We start from the raw sequence: 17,578 nt of genomic DNA on the forward strand, positions 1-17,578 counted from the left end.
TTCCTGCACCTTTGTTGCTGTGGAGCCTCCCCCCATCCTCCTGCTCGCGACCTTTGTCACCTGGGCCTCTGCTCGCCTCCCTCTGCTCTCTGTCCATCTCGGCTACCAGCCCCTCTTCCTCCAGGTTCCTTCTAAGCTCTGTGGCCTTCAGTCCTGCCCCCGCTCCTGGGCTCCCGGGCTCTGGCAGGGCCATCTGCACACAGGGCTGTCACGGGCGGGGCCGGACACCTACCTGTGACCACGATCTGCAGGGGGTCGCTATGTGCTGACCACTCACAGCTGTGGCAGAGAGCCACGGAACAGGCATAGAACCCCGAGTGTGCCACGCTCACCAGGTCTATCGTGAAGCTGTTGGAACGACGTCTCTGGAGCTCACGGCTGCGGGTCCCCTCTCTTCTGAATAGTTTGAATGTGGCAAAGGGAAGGGGAAACTGACACTTCAGAGTCACGTGTCCTCCTAGGGGAACCACAGGGCTCTGACAGGCTGACAGGGAGGGCTTGTGGTGTCCACCTGGGGAGGGGGCATGACCGTGGAGTGAAAGGTGGGAGCTGCCCCTTCGCCAGCCTCAGGGGCTCTCCATCCCACGCAGCCTTCTGAGGCTTCCCCCGACACTTGTCCCAGGCCCAGGGAAGCCTGGTGGGGGCCAGGGACTCAGCCCAGCCCCGCATGGTCACCACAGGTCTTCCCAGAGCAAGAGGTTTACTTAGAGTGTTGGTAACATCTTGAACAAAGGTTCCCTTAAAATTTTTTCTACAATAACAGAAATACACATGCAAGATGGGGTCAGCAGGCCTGTGCAGGAGGCCCTGAGTCACTTCCGGGTCCTCAGAGGGCTTGGGGGCCCAGCACTGGGTCCTTCCCTCCTCACCAAGATTATTCTAACCCATCTGCAGAGAGGCCGGCTTCTGCACATCACAGCTTCCTTCAGGAGATGGCTCAGCCCCCAGGCTGGTGTCTGGGAGGGGGGTGTCTCAGAAGAACTAGAAGCCCAGTGTTGCCAGGTAGCCCCACTTCTTGTGCTCTTGGGGGGCTCCCTGCCCAAGCCAGCCTCGTCACCCACTCCCGAGCTCCCATCTCCCACCGGGGACACCCATCTGTGTCCCACCAAACTGGCACTGCTGGGGGACTCACCCATGGGTGCCCAGGTCCTCTGGACCAGACAGGCTCCTGGGGGGAAAGCCACGTCAGAGATGACTGACACCCTGGGAACTTCACCCTCTTGCAAGAGTGCCCTGTCTTGGCACCCAGCCTGAACTCGGACTTTTCCCCCATAACCCTCTCCCCCAACCCCTTCCAGAACTTACCGAGATACCAAAGGCTGATGAGTGCGGAGGACGTGGTGCTGCTTCTGTCGGACGGGCTGCAGGAGCTGAGCAAAACTGGAAAACCAACAGAATGTGGTTACCAGAGGCTGAACTTCAACACCTGCAGTTTACAGGCAGCCCACCACACAGGAAGATGATCGGCTGCTTCTCACTGTACATATGGGAGGTGTTGTGGAAAACTTACAGATAACAGTCATGGCTGAGCACAGCCCTGAGGAAGGCCCTGCTCCAACCCTTGGCTGACCGATCCCTCGCACCCAGGTCTTGAATCAGATTTCCCTACCTCCAAAACCCTACAAAGGGATTTAACATACCGTAGCTGCCTTTTTGAGATATACGTACGATTCAGTTTATAACCACATGTGATGTTCTGCTACCAAGTTAGTGCATGTTTATCGTTATGTGATAAATGGATTTTAGAAAAAAACAGTTCTCTAATTTTCAATACGTATTAATTGCAAATGGAGAAATCATGACAGATTTTAAAATTTTTCCTGCTGAGTGTTGAGGAGACCTGATTCTGCAGCATTAGCACAGATCAGAACCTGCCATTTCCGGCCATGAAAGGTCTACTTGAGATCCATTCTTCACTTACCAGTCAAAACTCTGATATCCCTCCCTCGGCCCCAGCAACATATGTAGACACTCATATATATAAGTATGAACAGATATGTACATTCATGTTGAAGATATATGTAATATACATACATACACACATATAATATATACTTTTATTTCAGATAACATTTTTATAAAAAATAATCTATTGTATCGATACAAAATACATAAGCAAATTTATACAAATCATAATAAACATACACATACATATGTGTATATAATGATGAAGGTACTTCAAACAGCCAACAGTGTCAGAAAAAAGTAAGTTCTATCAAGAAAAAAGGTGTGAAATCAAGCTGACCCGGCAACCAGGATACTCAAGGGAACACCAGTGTGGCTCGGGCTGTGCCTCCTGCGTCCCCGCCCTTCCTATAATCTGATGTGACCACTGCCCTGGGTCTTTTGTTTATTTCTTCAGAGTTGTTCTTGTCAGTATGGTTCTCCCACACCATCGTGCCATCATATGCAGTATTTGTGTCTGCACATACGTAATTATTTATGCTTCAATTCAGAAGAAAAGGATAAGGTACTTAGGCACCTTTATGTGTGAGACCGTATTGTGGTGCCCACACTGCTTTGCTGAGCTCCGGTTTATTTCCTGGCCGGTGTATAGTTCTCCACTGCCAGAATATTCCCCAGTGCATTTATCTTTCTTGCTCACTCTGACACCTGCTTTTACCACGCATTTCCTTTTAAGAGCAAAGCTGCCCTGAAGGCTCTGACCTATGTCCGGGGAGTGTAGGACCTAGAGCTCTCTGAGTGTACAGCCAAGGGTAAAATTGTGGGGTGGGGGGCATGTCGAGATACGCATCGACCAGAGGGCAGCGCGTGGTTACTTCCCTATGGATGGCACCCTTTGTGCTTATTTTCCTGCTTCCCAGCAAACGCCTGATTATTTTGAGAGGATAAATTCTAGGTTAATGTTTAGTTAAATAATTACACTCTATGAAGAGACAGTAAATCAATGCTGTTATTTAAATATCTATAACTGTAGATGACTGTACCCTCCATGAGATGATATTTTTATACAAAAAGTAATTGCAAAAATAAGACAGTGTTTCATAAATAAAAATAAATCAGTGCCGTGATTCACAAAAGGTGTCATAGAAGTGGGAAGCAGAGAGCCAAGGTCTCATACTGGAAAGTCATCCTCCGAACAAAAACACTTAGAAAGTAACTGTTTAAAATTATGATATCTTATTGGTTAATCATGACAGGAAGTTATGACCATGGACTTTGTTTGGGAGTGCTTGAAGGTGTGTGTGGGATTCTTGCCAAGGAGACAGGCTAAAAGTGTCTGCACATAGGGATAAAGACAAGAAATCCGTGGAGCGAACTGTTTTTCATTTCATGGGAAGCACATAGTTTTTATTTACTGCAAACGGAACTGGGCTGGTAAGGCAGTCAGATAGTAGAGTGGCCTTAGAGGAAGGAAAATTTGAATACTAATAAAAAAATTTTCTGGCTCTTGAAAGGTGAGGTTTAAGCATACCTCGATTTCTAAACAGTCAATAAAACTGGGAAATTTTACATTTCACGTTTGTATTAAAGGATATATTTCCGTGTTTTTTCCCTGCAGTGATGAACTATTATTGCAGAGGTAAAATTGGTGCTGGTAATATATTATTCACAAGTGTTCCCCACCCAACCCCCACCCTATTGAGGTATAATTGACCTATGACATTGTATACATTTACGTGTACAGGCGACAATTTGATACATGTATATTGCAAAATGTGACCACACTGTTAGTTTACACCTCCATCACCTGACCTAGTTACTGCATGTTAGTTTGTGTGTGGTGGAAACATTTAAGATCTCTCTTAGCAACTTCCAGCTATGTAATACAGTATGTTAACTACAGTCCCCACGCTGTACAACTAGGTCCCAGAACTCACCTTATACCTGGAAGTTGGTGCCCTTTGACCAACATCTCCCCACATCCTTCACTCCCACCTATCTACTCTCTGTTTCTAGGAGTTCAACCTTTTTGATTCTGCATGGAAGTGAAATCACACACTATTTGTTTCTGACTTTCCTCACTTAGCATTACGAGGTGAGTGAGATGGAAGGGAATAGATTTGGTGGCCAAGCGCATAGCTGAATTGGGATTGTGACTGTCTTTACAAAGCGTGGAGATGGGAAAATGCCTTCATCTCCCCGTCCCTTGGAATCCTCACCTTTAAAAGCAGAAGGTGCTCCCTTCCTTAGGTGTGTGAGAATACATGAGTTGGTGTGTGTTGGTCAATAATAGAGCCCAGTGGACAGAAAATGATCAGCAACCACCAACTCAATCCTGCCTCTGAAACACCTAAAGTTCCCAATTATCCAGAATTGTGTTTTGTATCTTATTTTCTGATATTAACCTTTCATATCTTAGAAATATCCCAGATCTGTAGAGAAAGAAAACAGGAAAGGGATTTCTACCAGGCAAAGAGATTCTTGTCAAATTTACAGACATTCTAAGGGATTGGTGGCTCACCTCAAGGTATTGTGGAGTGTTTTCAATGAATAATAGATTAATACATTTGTCTGTCCATTTATCCACTTGCCCAGGCACCCATCCATCCATCCACTCATCCAACCTGCATATGTTCTCCAAAGAAAAGCGACTATATTTCACATACTTGCTGAGAATAAAAAGCTGGAATATGCTGAATCAATGGGCATAAAGTTTCAGTTATGCAAAACAAACCATTTCTGGAGCTCTGCACTGCAACATTGTGTGTTTAGAGAATGCTGGATTGTGCACTTAATATTGTGTTAAAAGGTTAGACCTCATGTTAAGTGTCTTTAACACAATCACATAATTCTAAAAAGTCAAAACTAGGTGATAAAATAGTAGAGGTCTGGTCCTCTGGGAATGATGAGTCCTGGGGACGACTCAGAGTGTAACCATACAATTAACAAGTATGGAAGCACACACTTAGTTATGTGTTTGGAGGCACAGCCTCTTGGACCTTGGAGATGGGATGTCAGGTCTGGGATATGCAGGAAGATCTAAGCTGGATGAAGTGACCTTTGAGGGCAGAGCTGAAGCTTGAGAGCCCCAGAGAATTCCAGGACTAGGCCACAGCACATGGAAGAGACTTTGCACTCCCCTGGGCATTCCGTCCCTATTCCTGTCCTCTGAATAGGCGTGCTGTTTGGATTCTACTGTAAACAGGTTGTAACACCTTGCTGGTGCCCTTATCAATAATGATTCAGGTAAAAATGTCCACTCATGTTTATTTTATACCTGTACAAGACCAACTGTTTTACCTTTTAAAAAAGTGATCTTTTACCCAAATAGACATTAGGAAAAGGTGTGTTGGTCACAGGTTGCGCACATGTGCGTCTGGACTGGCTGCTCCCACCAACAGGGACACACAGCGAGCACACCGCGCTTCACCCGGCCCAGAGCAGCAGACACACGCCTGACCCTATGGTCAAGCTCGGCATCGCTGTGCCAGTGAGCACAGAGGCGGAAAACAGGGCATATGGTGAGCAGACACGACTCTTGGCCCCCCAGCGTAGATGTTGTTTCTCACCTCTCGCTTTATGGGCTGCCTTTCACTCTTGCAGCAGAATCCACCCAACTTCCTAGAAACAAAGCTCTGAGTCATTTCTGCCTCCACAGTGCCTTTTGTCTCCTGTCTCAGACACCTCCTCCCCATCCTGAGGTCCTGCCTGCAGGCGCCAGGGGTCCTGGAGCTGGGCTGCTGCTCTGAATCTGGAGGGAAAGCTGAACTCCATGTAAGCATTCATCTATCATCCGCGGCCTGTGTGGCAATGCCGCCCCATCCCTGAGCCCCCGTCTCCTCACTGGGAGCAGTTCGTCAGTGTGCATGTGTGGTCAGGGCCACCAGGGCTGCGGGTGGGGCTCAGTCATGGTTATTTTCCAGATCAAATGGAGACGTATGGGATTTGGTACAAGAGAAGATCGTGGCGTCCACTCTGCAGTCCAGGTGGACGATGGATGTGCTCACTTGAGAGTCCCCAATGCTGAGAAATGCTATGTATAATGTTTCTGCAGTGTGTAGACACTGCCAAATGCAGGAAAGGGGAAACGAAAGTTCCCAACAGTGGGAGGGGCACAACAGATAAAAAAGGCCAAAGCTGAGAGGCCACCTGTGCCTGGGGACAGCCAGGAGTCATCAGAGTGGAGGTTTCCCCTCAGTGCAAACAGGAGAGGGACCCTAGGTCCTCAGGGTGGGAGGGGCCCGGGGTCTGTGTGAGTTAGGAAGCTGTGTTCCTCCCTTCCCCGTTTTTGTGGAGGGACACTGGGATGTCTCTGCCCACTGACCGGCCCGTGGTCAGCACTGAGCCCCGTGCTTTGCATGGACATGAAACAGATTCACTGCGGGCCAGGCAGCCTGGGTACCCGTCTTTGGGGGAGTGTGAGGCTTGCACTGGACCCGGCCCTTCTGGACAGCCCTGAGGGGATGCTAAGTTTGGGAGAGTGGATGCCACAGGGCGGGAGCAGCTGCGCTAGTCCTCGTCATCATGCCTGACTGCCGGGACAGCCTCGGGAGAAAGCCTCCATGGGAAATAAGGTGTATGGAAACTAAGCTTCCAACGGGAATGGACAGCAAGGAGGAATCCTTTCAGTAATCAGCGGTGCTGCAGAAGACAATCTCAATGCTCATTAATAATGTTCATGATTATAGCCACAGAAATAGAATGCTAGGAACATGTGAGACTTATTGTAAATCAAGCAAGTGTTTGAATATGTGAAAACAAAGGAGGAAATCGAATTTTTGAGAGAAGAATATGGTTTATACCACAGAGGAAGGGGCAATTACAGAAGGAAGTTAGAAATCTTACTGGTGAAAAATCCAAGTGAATGAACACATTCTAAATTTCCATTCCATCCAGGACAAGACACAGCTGAAGAACTAGGTGTGGAACCGGAAACACAATATTGAGGAAATTTTCCAGAATGCAGAAAAGTGAGACCACAAACGGAAATTCAAGTTCCCTGGGAACAGAACGGGGACGGCCAGCACCATAGCTAGTGTGTCCGAAGGAAAGGCGTGAGAACGGTGTCCACCAACAGCCCAAGAGGTGAAGAGCTGAGCGTGTCACAGAGAGGAAAGTCGCTTAAATGGTAACATGCCCACATTTAAAAATAAAACCTGTATCTTGATCCTTTATGGTAAAACGAAGAAATCCAGGGTAAATTGGGGGGAAAAAAAAACCCATGCTACTCTGAATCGCATATTTTAAAACGGCTGATTTTATTCTTCACGAATTCCACATCAGTTGCAAAGTGCGCAGCGAGGACTGGTCTGATAAAAAATCCTACAATCACTTCCTAGGGAAAAGTCAGGTACTGTCAATAGAATGACATTCTCACTGGGAGTGCACTTCCCAGTGGCAAGAACAGATGCCCAGAAGACTGAACCACTGCCCTGGGGCATAATTGTTGGCAGAGGATTCTGTACCAAGCCGAATTTGTACTGTGGATCAAATGTGGAAGGGTCAACAGGGAAACCCCTAAGCTCCAGGGGACGAGGGCAGCCCCGCCACCCCGGGCCTCGCGTCTCCACGCTGTGCCTCCAGGAGGTGTGAGGAGAGAGGAGGGAGGATCCCTAAGGATCAGCTGGATTTCTCCCCAAGGGAGTTGGATCTTATTCTTCACTTGAGATAAGAAAATATGAAGAAGTGTCTTGGCAGAGAGAGAGAGAGTGAAATAAGGTATTTCAGGAGCTGCAAGTTGTTAGCTGTTTTGCTGCCTTTGTGCTCACTGAAAGCAGCACAAAATGATGCCATTCAGTTGGACGAGCAATGAACCCAAACGAAAGGAGTGATGTGAGACGGTGAGAAGGAAACGGGAAGTAGAGAAGCATTGGGAAGTTACATTTATGTGTAGTTACACACATGTAGATATGCATATATATTTAAGGAGGCCGAATCAAGATATTAGCTGAACCAAAATATAGGAAATATTTGTGTGTGTGTGAGACAGTGCTTTCAAAAATATTAAGGACTAGGAGTTAGGCTAATGTGTAATTGTGCTCTTGACTTACTGAAAGAGAGGATGAAGTGAGACATTGTTCAAAATTATAAATGTAAATTCCCATAACAATGATGTAGGTAACTCTCTAAAATTAGCAATACAATCTAAACCTTCCAAAATGGTTGGTATAATTATACAGAACAATTAAGTGTCAGTCAAACAACAAGGAGCCTGGTAGGTTGAAAAGGAAGCTAAGAGAATGCAGGATATCTTGATACGTAATGAACCAGAACTTAAAGTTGCAGTAATAATTCAAAACTACTAATTTATTACCATCCATTAAAAGATTAATTGATCTAGTCAAGGGTTAGATCAAAGCACTCCCACCCCAGAAAAGGAAAACCCACTTGTGCACTCACAATAAAATCTCATCTGAAATAAAATCATTAAACGTTTTCTGAATCAAGCATGTCCTATTATTATTATTTAATGGAAGGAGCTGTTACCTATACAAGTATTCAACAAAGTTGAATATAAACAAAAATGTTTTTATAAGGAACAATTGTTTTATGTTTAAATAATCCATTCACATACAAGGTATAGCACTCATAAACTTAAAGGTATCTAATCGCACATCTTTGAACTACATAAAAGGCAAGTCAATACATAACCGGACAGTTAACCAAGCATTTCAGAGATTTAGTGGGTGAGAAGAAAACTAATATAAGAATAAATGACACGTCTTCCAAATGGTGATGTGGGAGACCCCAACCTCTGTTCTGCACAGATCAGCAGCTGGACAGCTCTCCATGAACAAGCACAGCTCTGCGGGGGCTCTGGAGTCCACTGTGGAAACGTCAGCAACACAGTGGACATCACTACTCACCAGAGAAATGAAAAATAGAACTGCCATGAGGTATCGCCTCACACTGTCAGAATGGCTGGTATCTAACAGACAGGAGGTAACAACTGTTGGACAGGATGTGGAGAAAAGGAAACCCTTGTGCCCTGTTGGCCAGAGTGTACATTTGTGCAGCCACTGTGGAAAAAAGTATGGAGGTTCCTCAAAAAAAAAAAGCACTGAACCAGTATGTGATCCAGCAATTCCACTGCTGAGTACATATCCAAAGGAAATGAAAACAGAATCTCAAAGAGATATCTGCACTTTGTGTTCATTGTAGCATTATTGACAATAGCCAAGACATGGAAACAACCTAAGTGTCCATCCATGGATGAATAAATAAAGAATCCACAATGGGGCGATATTCAGTCATGAGAAAGAAGGCAATCCTGACATTTGCTGAAAGGATGGACCTTGGAGGCATTATCCTATGTGTAATAAATTAGAGGAAGACAAACACTGTGTGTCACTTATACGTGGAATCTAAGAGTCAAACTCATAGAAGCAGAGAGTAGAATGGTTGATACCAGGGACTGGGGTGGGGGACATGAGGAGACACTGGTCAATGGCGACTATAGTTAACAATGCTGTATTATATACTTGAAAATTGCTAAAAGAGTAGATCTTAAATGTTCCCATTACACACACACTGGAAAGGTAATTGTGTAATGTGATGGTGACGTAGCTAACACCATGGTGGCCATCATTTTGCAATATATAAAGGACAGAAATCAACACTGTACACACCTTAGATTCACACACTTTGTAACAGGTATATTCACTCCGCTGAGCCACCCCTCACGTTCAGCCTGGCGCGCCTGACAGCTAGTGAGTGTCTTGTACACAGCATATTGTTGGACCTTGTTTATTTTAATTCGTTTGGCCACTCTGTCTTCTGATAAACCGTTTACATGGAAAGAGGCTACTGGCATGCAAAGACTTACTAGTGCCATTTTATTACTTGTTTTTGAACTATTTTGTAGTTTCTTCCTTTCTTACTTAGATGAGAGAGAACAGATTCTTGGAATGTCCTGTACGAAGGTTTTTGATGGAGAAATTCCACAGGAAAAGAAAGCCACTTCTTCCTTGTGTGCTTTTTCTAATTCTCCCTCGCTGAAGACTAAAATGAGGCCAGACAGCCTAATTACGGTTCATGCTATATTTTCTCCAAAGAAATAGACAAATGGCACAACTCAGGGCTTTTGAAAAAAATGATATTTCCTTAGAGCCGGTTTACCGACACACCATCTGGCTGTCACTCCAAACATGAGTGTGTTCTTTCAAACAGATGTCATTTCTGGAGAGACTGTACCACGTGACATCTCCTAAGAGACAATAAGGAGACCCAAGAGTGTTTTACAGAATGATTTTTTATGAATCTGTTCCAAACTGGAGTTGCTATTAATCAGAAATACCATGTGACCCGCAATTCCACCTCTGGGAATTTGCCTGAAGAAAACAAAATCACAAATTTGAAAAGATACATGCACCCCTATTTTTATTGCAACATTGTTTACAGTAGCCCAGATATGGAAGCAACCTAAGTGTCCATCAAGGGATGAATGCGTAAAGATGTGGTGCTTATACACAATGGAATATTACTCAGCCATAAAGAAGAAAGGACTTTTGCCATTTGTGATAACATGGATGGAACTAGAGAGTATTATGCTCAGTGAAATAAGCCAGGAGAAGAATGACAAATACCACGTGATTTCACTTATACACAGAATCTGCAAAACAAGAGAAACGACCAAACAAAACAGAGCAGACTCTTGGGGGTGGGTTAAATAGGTGAAGGGGCTAAGGTAGGACAAACTTCCAATTATAATATAAATTAGCTATGGGGATGGGACAATCAAGGAGGGTGCGAAATCACCACAGTAATTGCAGAAGAGCTTCCACAGAGGCAGCCCAGAAGCTGTCCCGCACCCAGACCACGTGTATACCCCCGACATTGTCAGCAGACAGGTCCCTGGCTTGTTCCCCAGGTTTTCCTCCAGAACCTCTTGGTACCATCAGATTATGTCCAAGGTTCTAGATCCCTCAGGGGTGAGGTGTTGCCGCCTGTGTCTGACTCCTGCCTTCGCCTTGGGTCGTGTCCGAGCAGTGTCTGGCCTGGGCCAGCAGCACCCCGAGGACCAGCAGAATGAAGGTGGCGATGCCCAACCAGATGAGGTTCCCTGGTGTGTAGTCCAGGGGGTGTGCAGCTAGAGATGCTGGACGGTGAGGTCACAGAGGCAGAGACTCCCCAAATCACCCAGAAACCCTGCATGGCAGTCAAGGGCCCCGGCTTCCCACTGACGGGATGTGACCCTCTGAGCCCAGACTCGTAACTGAGAATCCCTCCCACTCACCCCTCCTTAGTCTGACGTGTTTGTGATGGGATAACATTAGTTCCTCCTCAGAACAAAGTTCCTCGGGGGGACACAGGAACGATGGAGGAATCCCTTCTCGGATCTCCAATGGTTCTGGCCCCCGGGGGCCAGCGTCCCCAGCCCTCCCCCACCCAGGCCTCCATGGGCCAGTCACTTTGGGGTCAGGAAATAGCCAGGGCTGAGCCAACCTCCCCTCACCTGTGACCTCCAGGGTCAGAGGGCCGCTGGGGAGTGACCACACGTAGGGGTAAGCCATGGGAGAGCTGTAGCATCTGTAGGTCCTGCCACGGGAGGTGGTCACGGGGTCCACGCGGAAGCGGGCCTGCCACCCCCCAGCAGAGAACAGCGGGACCACGTGTTGGGGTGCGTCAGCTCCTCCCTCCTTCAGCAGGTGGAAAGTGCCCCCTGTGAACTGTGACCTACACCTGAGGGACACGGTCCCTCCTGACGCCACCACAGGGCTTGGGTCAGCCGAGAGGGAGGGTGGGTCTTGCACTCCTGAGGGAGAGAGCGGAGCCGGGTTAGAGGTGCCGACGGCGAGGTGGGGATCCCCTGGGGGAGGGGCCTCTGGGGGAGGGGCCTCTAGGGGAGGAGTCTCCAGGGGGCATGGCCTCCGGGGAGGGATTTCGGAGGGAGGGGCCCCAGGGGAGGGTGTCTCCGGGGGAGGGGTCTCCGGGGGGAGGGTCTGGCACCTCCCCTCATCTGTCACCACCAGGGCCAGGGGGCCACTCCACTCTGAACCGTTGCTCCTGCCGTGAAACGCACACTGGTACCGTCCTGCGCGGTGTGCGCTCATGGGCCCAACGGGGAAACTGGCCTTGTCCCTGAACTCATCCTGGGCTACCAGGGTCCAGCGTCCGGAGTTCTCTTTATACAGACTGTACGTGACAGCCTGCCGAGGCCCCTGACAGCGGATGGTCACAGGGCTGCCGTTGGTAACCACGGGGCCTGGGTCAGCTCAGATGGAGGGCTTGGGGAGGGTCCCTGTAAAGGAGTCAGACCTGGAGTCCGGAGGTGCCCTTCACCCGACCCCGGCCGTCACTCCGAGGCCCCCCGGAGGGTCCCCGCGGGCCCAGAGCCCCTGTGCTCCCAGTTGCCCAGGGGCCGTGAAGCGGGAGGCCCGGGGAGGACTCACCCGCCTGCACGCGGTCCCGGGGGCCCCGACACAGCCCTGGAAGAGAGCCCCCCTCTGAGCGGCCCAACCGGAAGCTCAGGCTGGCTGGGCCCTGAGCGTTGGGGTCCCTTCTGGGGCTGAGCGTGCTCTCCCCACCCCCCAGAGGTCCTGCCCCACTGAGCCCCCGTGCCCCGGGGGGTCAGGCCCCGGCCTGGGAGGGCAGGGCGGCCCCATCCCTCCTCTGTCCCCCTGTAGCTCACCGAGGCAGAGAAGGGCAGCGAGGGTCGTGGTTGAGGCGCTGCCCCCCATGTCCACGGGGTGTGCTGACAAGGACAACTCCCTGTGCCTCGTCTCGGGTTCCTCTCCAGGGGCCTCTCTGGAGGGAACAGCCCCCAGCGCCCCGCTTGCTCCCTGAAGGTTGGGGCCGAGGCCATAGCAGGCTCTGGGACCCTTCAGAGCAGAACTGGGTCTCCAGACCCCACAAGCTCCACCATCCGCAGAGGGCAGGGAGACCAGCCCGACTTCTGCTCCACTGGTGACTCCAGAGCCCGTGTGACCTTGAGCAAGTCACTTCCCCTCCTGAGGCTCCGTAAATGCACCTGTGCTTCCTTCCTTCCACCATCCAGGCAATGAGCCAACGTCTATTGAGTAGTGACCCTGTCCGGGCATGCGATTCATTGGTGAAGGTGACCAGTCCCTTCCCAGGGTGCACGGGGGCTGGTCGGTGACCACAGAGAACACACACATGGGGACAGTGACGCTTTGGCTGCGTGGGTGGTGCGCGGCAGAGAAGGGAGCACAGGGGACAGAGGGACTCAATGGCAGGTGGACATCGAGCAGCCGTAGACACGGGAGAGTGGGAACCTTCTGGAGAAGGAGAGGCCAGGACAGGACGGGGGTCCGTCTGGGTGCGGTGAGGGACGCAGTCCTCGGCCAGCAGGGGTGTGATCTCCCCTGAGACCCGTGAGTCTCAGAGGGTCTGCGCCCCTGCAGGGGTCCTTGGGTCTCATCTTTCAGGCAACAGGACTGTTGTCAGTCCAGGGGCGTGTGAGCAGGTGGCCGTGTGGGAAAGCCGCTACCCTGCAGGGTGGAGCGTGGGGGGTCCGCACTCGTGAGGAACCGGTCGCCTCCGGCCTCCCCACCGCTCGTGAGGAGCCCTGCTCTCCGTGGCCGTGCGGGTTTCTCGGGCAGCCCCGCCACCGTCCCGAGACCGCGAGCACGTTCCCCAGCGAGCGGGAGGAGGCGGGAAGCGCCCCTGCAGCTGAGCCCCTGCAGCCGCCGCGGTCCAGGACGTCTGCAGGGAGCCTGTGTGCCCAGCCGGTCAGGAGCCGCTCGGGGAGACACACGTGTGCGTGCAACGCAGGGCGCGCGTGTGTCCGGGGAGGAGGCGGTCGACTTGGGGGGGGGGGTTGGTTTGCGGGGAGGAGCCGGCTTTCCTGGGCCGGAGAGTTCGGCCCCGCCTGGTCTCCCCGAACTGTCGGGCGGAGCCCTGGGGTGTCAGGGGAGGAAGGCGGGGGCCTGCGGAGGGGTCTGTGCGGGCCGGGGACCCTGACGGGCGAGCCCGGGCCGCAGGGAGAGAGGGCCTGGGAAGGGGCGGGAAGGCGGCGGGCGGCGGGAGGCTGCCCCGAGCCCCGTGGGGGCCGTCGGGGTCCTGGAGGAGGGGCCGCTGGGTTTGTGTGGGTGGGTGAGACGGGAGAGCACGGGCCCCCCAGTCCCTGCCCTGCCCGGGGCCGTCACAGGACGGTGGCCCCTGGGCGGAAGGGGACTGGGGCGGGGGTGTTCACGCCCTGTTCTGACTCGCCGGGGGGCCGCCCCTCCCTCCCGGCCTGGGTTTGTGCTCCTGTTCCTCCCGGCACTTCCTCTGACTTGCCCGTTTCCACAACAGCCGCAGCTGTCCCCACAGCTGTCCACGCGGCCTCCGCGTGCCCTGCGCCTCCTCACCACCTCTGTCCCTCCGAGGCCTGGACCACAGCAGGGGCTGGAGACAGTGCTCAGAGGAAGCCCTTATTGACCGTCTACTTTGGGCAAGTAACATGCGCTCTCTCACTTTTGCCCTTGTAGGAGAATGTTAACAGCCTCACAGTTACGGGCCTCACTGGTCTGTCACGAGTGTCAGTAGTTCCTGAGACACGGAGAGGTCTCAGGCTGGAGAAATCTCTGTGATCAGATAAGACATGTGGTATAGGAGCCCTTTGGTAAGAAGGGCTACTTGGAAGTCCTACACCTGCTGTCCCTGCCAACAAGGGACGCCAGAAGCCATACCTTCTCTTTGGCCGAATGGCAGATGAGCACGGGTACAGGATGCAGGAAGGGCCCCGGGTACAGGATGCAGGAGGGACCATGGGTACATGATGCAGGAAGGACCACGGGTAAAGGATGCAGGAGGGACCATGGGTACAGGATATAGGAAGGACCACGGGTACAGGATGCAGGAAGGGCCATGGGTACAGGATGCAGGAAGGGCCCCGGGTACAGGATGCAGGAAGGACCACGGGCACAGGATGCAGGAAGGACCCCGGGTACAGGATGCTCATCCTGGATTCCACCTCCACCAAGCTCAAGAGTCAAGGGGCCACCAGTGGGATCGTCTCCAAGCCCTCTGGCTCTTGGCATTCTGACCTGGGGAGAGTCTCTCCTTGGATAAACTTGGTAGGAACGCCGTGCAACTCCTTAAGGTGTAAGGGATCCATAGGGAGGCATGACATTTTTACTTGATTTTCATTTGATTGATGTGAGTTCACACAACACTGACCATGTTCACGTATAGAATTCCCTGAAATTCAGTCAATTCACAAAGTTGCCACCACCACCTGTAACTAGTCCTAAGAGACTTACTCCCCCAAACCAACATGAGGCAGTCAGCCTCCATTCCCTCCTCCAGCTCAGCCTCTGGCAAACACAAGTCTGGTTTCTCCTCAGTGGGTTTCCTTCTTCTGTCTGTTCCACGTCACGGAATCCTACAACATGTGACCGCTTGGGTCTGACTCCTTTCCCCTGGCTTATTCACTCATATGTTTTTGTCCTACATCCCCATGGTAGCAGGTATCAGTACTTCTTTCCTTTTAAGGCTGAATACAATTCCAAGGTTATGGAGATGTCCATCAGCTGGTGGACCCTGGGTTGTTGACACCTTCTGTCTGTTGTGAAGCGTGCTTCTATGAACACGCGTGCACAAGTGTTTGTGGGAATACCTGTATTCAATTCTTTCTGTTTTCTATTCACTGCAGTCAGAACACTTACATGCGACTATGCTCTTTACAAATTTTACCAGCACAGCAGCACTCTATTGTTAACTGGAGGCGCACCCTTGAAAGGCAGATCTCTAGAACGTAGGTTCATCTGGAATAGCTGAAACGAAGACCTGGAGATGGAATTTCTAGGTCATGTGGCCACTCTAGTTTAACATTTAAAGGAACTGTCAAAATGCTTGACCCACTTCACAGTTCCTACAGCAGTGTATGTATGGTCCAGTTTCTCCAAGTCCTGGCCATACTTTTGTTTTCACACTGAGGCCAAACAACGAGTGAGAAGGGGTAGCTCCAGTTGCTTTATTAGCGTTTCCCTAAAGGCTCCTGACTGGAGCATTTTTCCTTAGGCTGTCTATTTGTAGATCCTCTTTCTAGAAATGTCTATTCAAGCCATTTGACCATTTTTAAAGTGGGTTGCTTGTCTTCTGTGTTGGGATAGAGATGTTCTTTCTAACTTTGCATTCTTGACCCTTACTAGATACATGACTTGCAAATATTTTTTTCCAGTTCTGTAGGTTGTCTCTTTACTCTCTTGATGGTGTCCTTTGATGAACATTAATTTTAAATTCTGATAAAGCTTGATTTATTTAGTTTATATGTTGTTTTTTGTTCTTTTGGTGTCATATACAAGGAACGACTGACAAGTCCAGGGTCTTGAAGATTTACTCCATGTTTTCCTCCAAGATGCTTAGAACGTTAGCTCTTACAGTGACCTATTTGGGGCCACTTTTTTTCTATGGTATATGCAAGGGTTCAACTTCATTCTTTTGCACCCAGATATCCAGTTTTCCTAACACCACTCGTTGATAAGACAACTCATTCCCTGTGGTGTGTCTTGGCACCCTTGTTGAAAATCGATCTGTCTCCAAGAAACTGCCGGCCCCTCCTCCCTGCCTCCCAACCCGGTCCTGCCCAAGTGTTGCTGAGCAGCTGGCAGGACCCTCCCTCCCAGCATCATCCTGGTCCCTGCCTCACCCCATCTCTGCAATTACATGGGAGGCGGCTGTGTACAGGGGGTGCCGGCCCCTGGGTCAGGGTTCTCTTGATGTCGTTCCTAGATGGAAACAAACTGGAGGCTTGACCCTGAAGAGCAGACACAGGATCCCTTAGCCGTGGTGTGTCATGTAAAGTAGAGATGACATTGGTTATGAGCAGTTTCCAGGAGAAGGAAACCCCCAGTGACAGATCTTGGTAATTGATACCCCCGAAATAGTAGTTTGTTTCCTTACAAACCTTCTTTCTGGAGAAGAGAAGAAAGTGGGTCCCTGAATGGAGACCCACTCATCCAGGGCTGTCCCTGCCCTGAGACCCCAGATTTGCTGGCCTTATTTCCACGGCAATGGGCATTTAACCATCCATGTGTAGAGAAAGAGGGTCGCCCTAATCCAGCATGCTTTAGGCCAATTACTTCATGAGCTGAGATTATGTTTACAAAGGAGGAGATGCCCCCACCTAAGGGTTATGTGGTGAAACTCAGTGTTGGGGTGTGTGCAGGCCCTGCACACAGGAAGCACTCGGAAAATGTTGGTCTGCCCCGCAGTGTGCAAGAGCCACGTTGCCCAGGGCTCCCTGCACAGCCGCCTCGTGGGTGCTGAGCAGAGCGATCCCCCTGGGCTCCCGCTCGGTCAGGGCTCTGCTGTTCTCGTGGTCCAAGGAAAAGACCGGACATCCTGAGTGTAGCTCTGTTGTGGACCTGACTCCAAGGTGTGGCCTATAACCACCACCTGATGGGCTTGAACCCGGGCTCTGAAAGCCCCCCTGAACCCATATTGGTGGCTCAACCCCAGTTCAGATACTCAGGCCGTGGGCTCTGGAACTCACTTTAAAGTCTTAACTGCATTTTATCTGGTTGTGGGCAAGGTGTTTTGTTCGGACGCCTGGTTTCTACCCTGGAAGGGGGCTCCTTATCTGATTCGACTCTCGAGAGGCTGATGAGGCAGGTGGGGGTCATGTTTTGAGAAAATCCCAGTGCCAACTTGTGAAGTATTTGCTGTAACAGATCAACAGCCACATTGTTGAAATTAGTGTCTAGTGGAGGGTGTGGCCTCTGCCACC

At 50.4% G+C, this 17,578-nt stretch overlaps 1 protein-coding gene and 1 long non-coding RNA gene across 2 annotated transcripts in view; both read right to left on the reverse strand.

Moving 5' to 3' along the window:
- The window catches only part of LOC130681119 (immunoglobulin superfamily member 1-like), a 32,254-nt gene that overhangs the window by 1,700 nt on the left and 12,976 nt on the right, over window positions 1-17,578 (reverse strand). Inside the window, 8 exon segments of the mRNA XM_057493347.1 lie at window positions 233-457; window positions 1,133-1,168; window positions 1,306-1,380; window positions 10,868-10,993; window positions 11,078-12,145; window positions 12,297-12,332; window positions 12,536-12,686; window positions 14,538-14,821. Of these exon segments, the coding sequence (XP_057349330.1) occupies window positions 233-457; window positions 1,133-1,168; window positions 1,306-1,380; window positions 10,868-10,993; window positions 11,078-12,145; window positions 12,297-12,332; window positions 12,536-12,686; window positions 14,538-14,821 (2,001 nt within the window).
- Window positions 346-5,909, reverse strand: LOC130681042 (uncharacterized). The gene is made up of 4 exons (XR_008994083.1): window positions 5,750-5,909; window positions 1,306-1,380; window positions 1,133-1,168; window positions 346-511 (listed from the first exon to the last, which is right to left on the reverse strand). It is a non-coding gene; the product is annotated as an uncharacterized LOC130681042 (long non-coding RNA).

Source organism: Manis pentadactyla, chromosome 15, assembly GCF_030020395.1.
Source record: "Manis pentadactyla isolate mManPen7 chromosome 15, mManPen7.hap1, whole genome shotgun sequence".
Lineage (NCBI taxonomy): Eukaryota > Metazoa > Chordata > Mammalia > Pholidota > Manidae > Manis > Manis pentadactyla.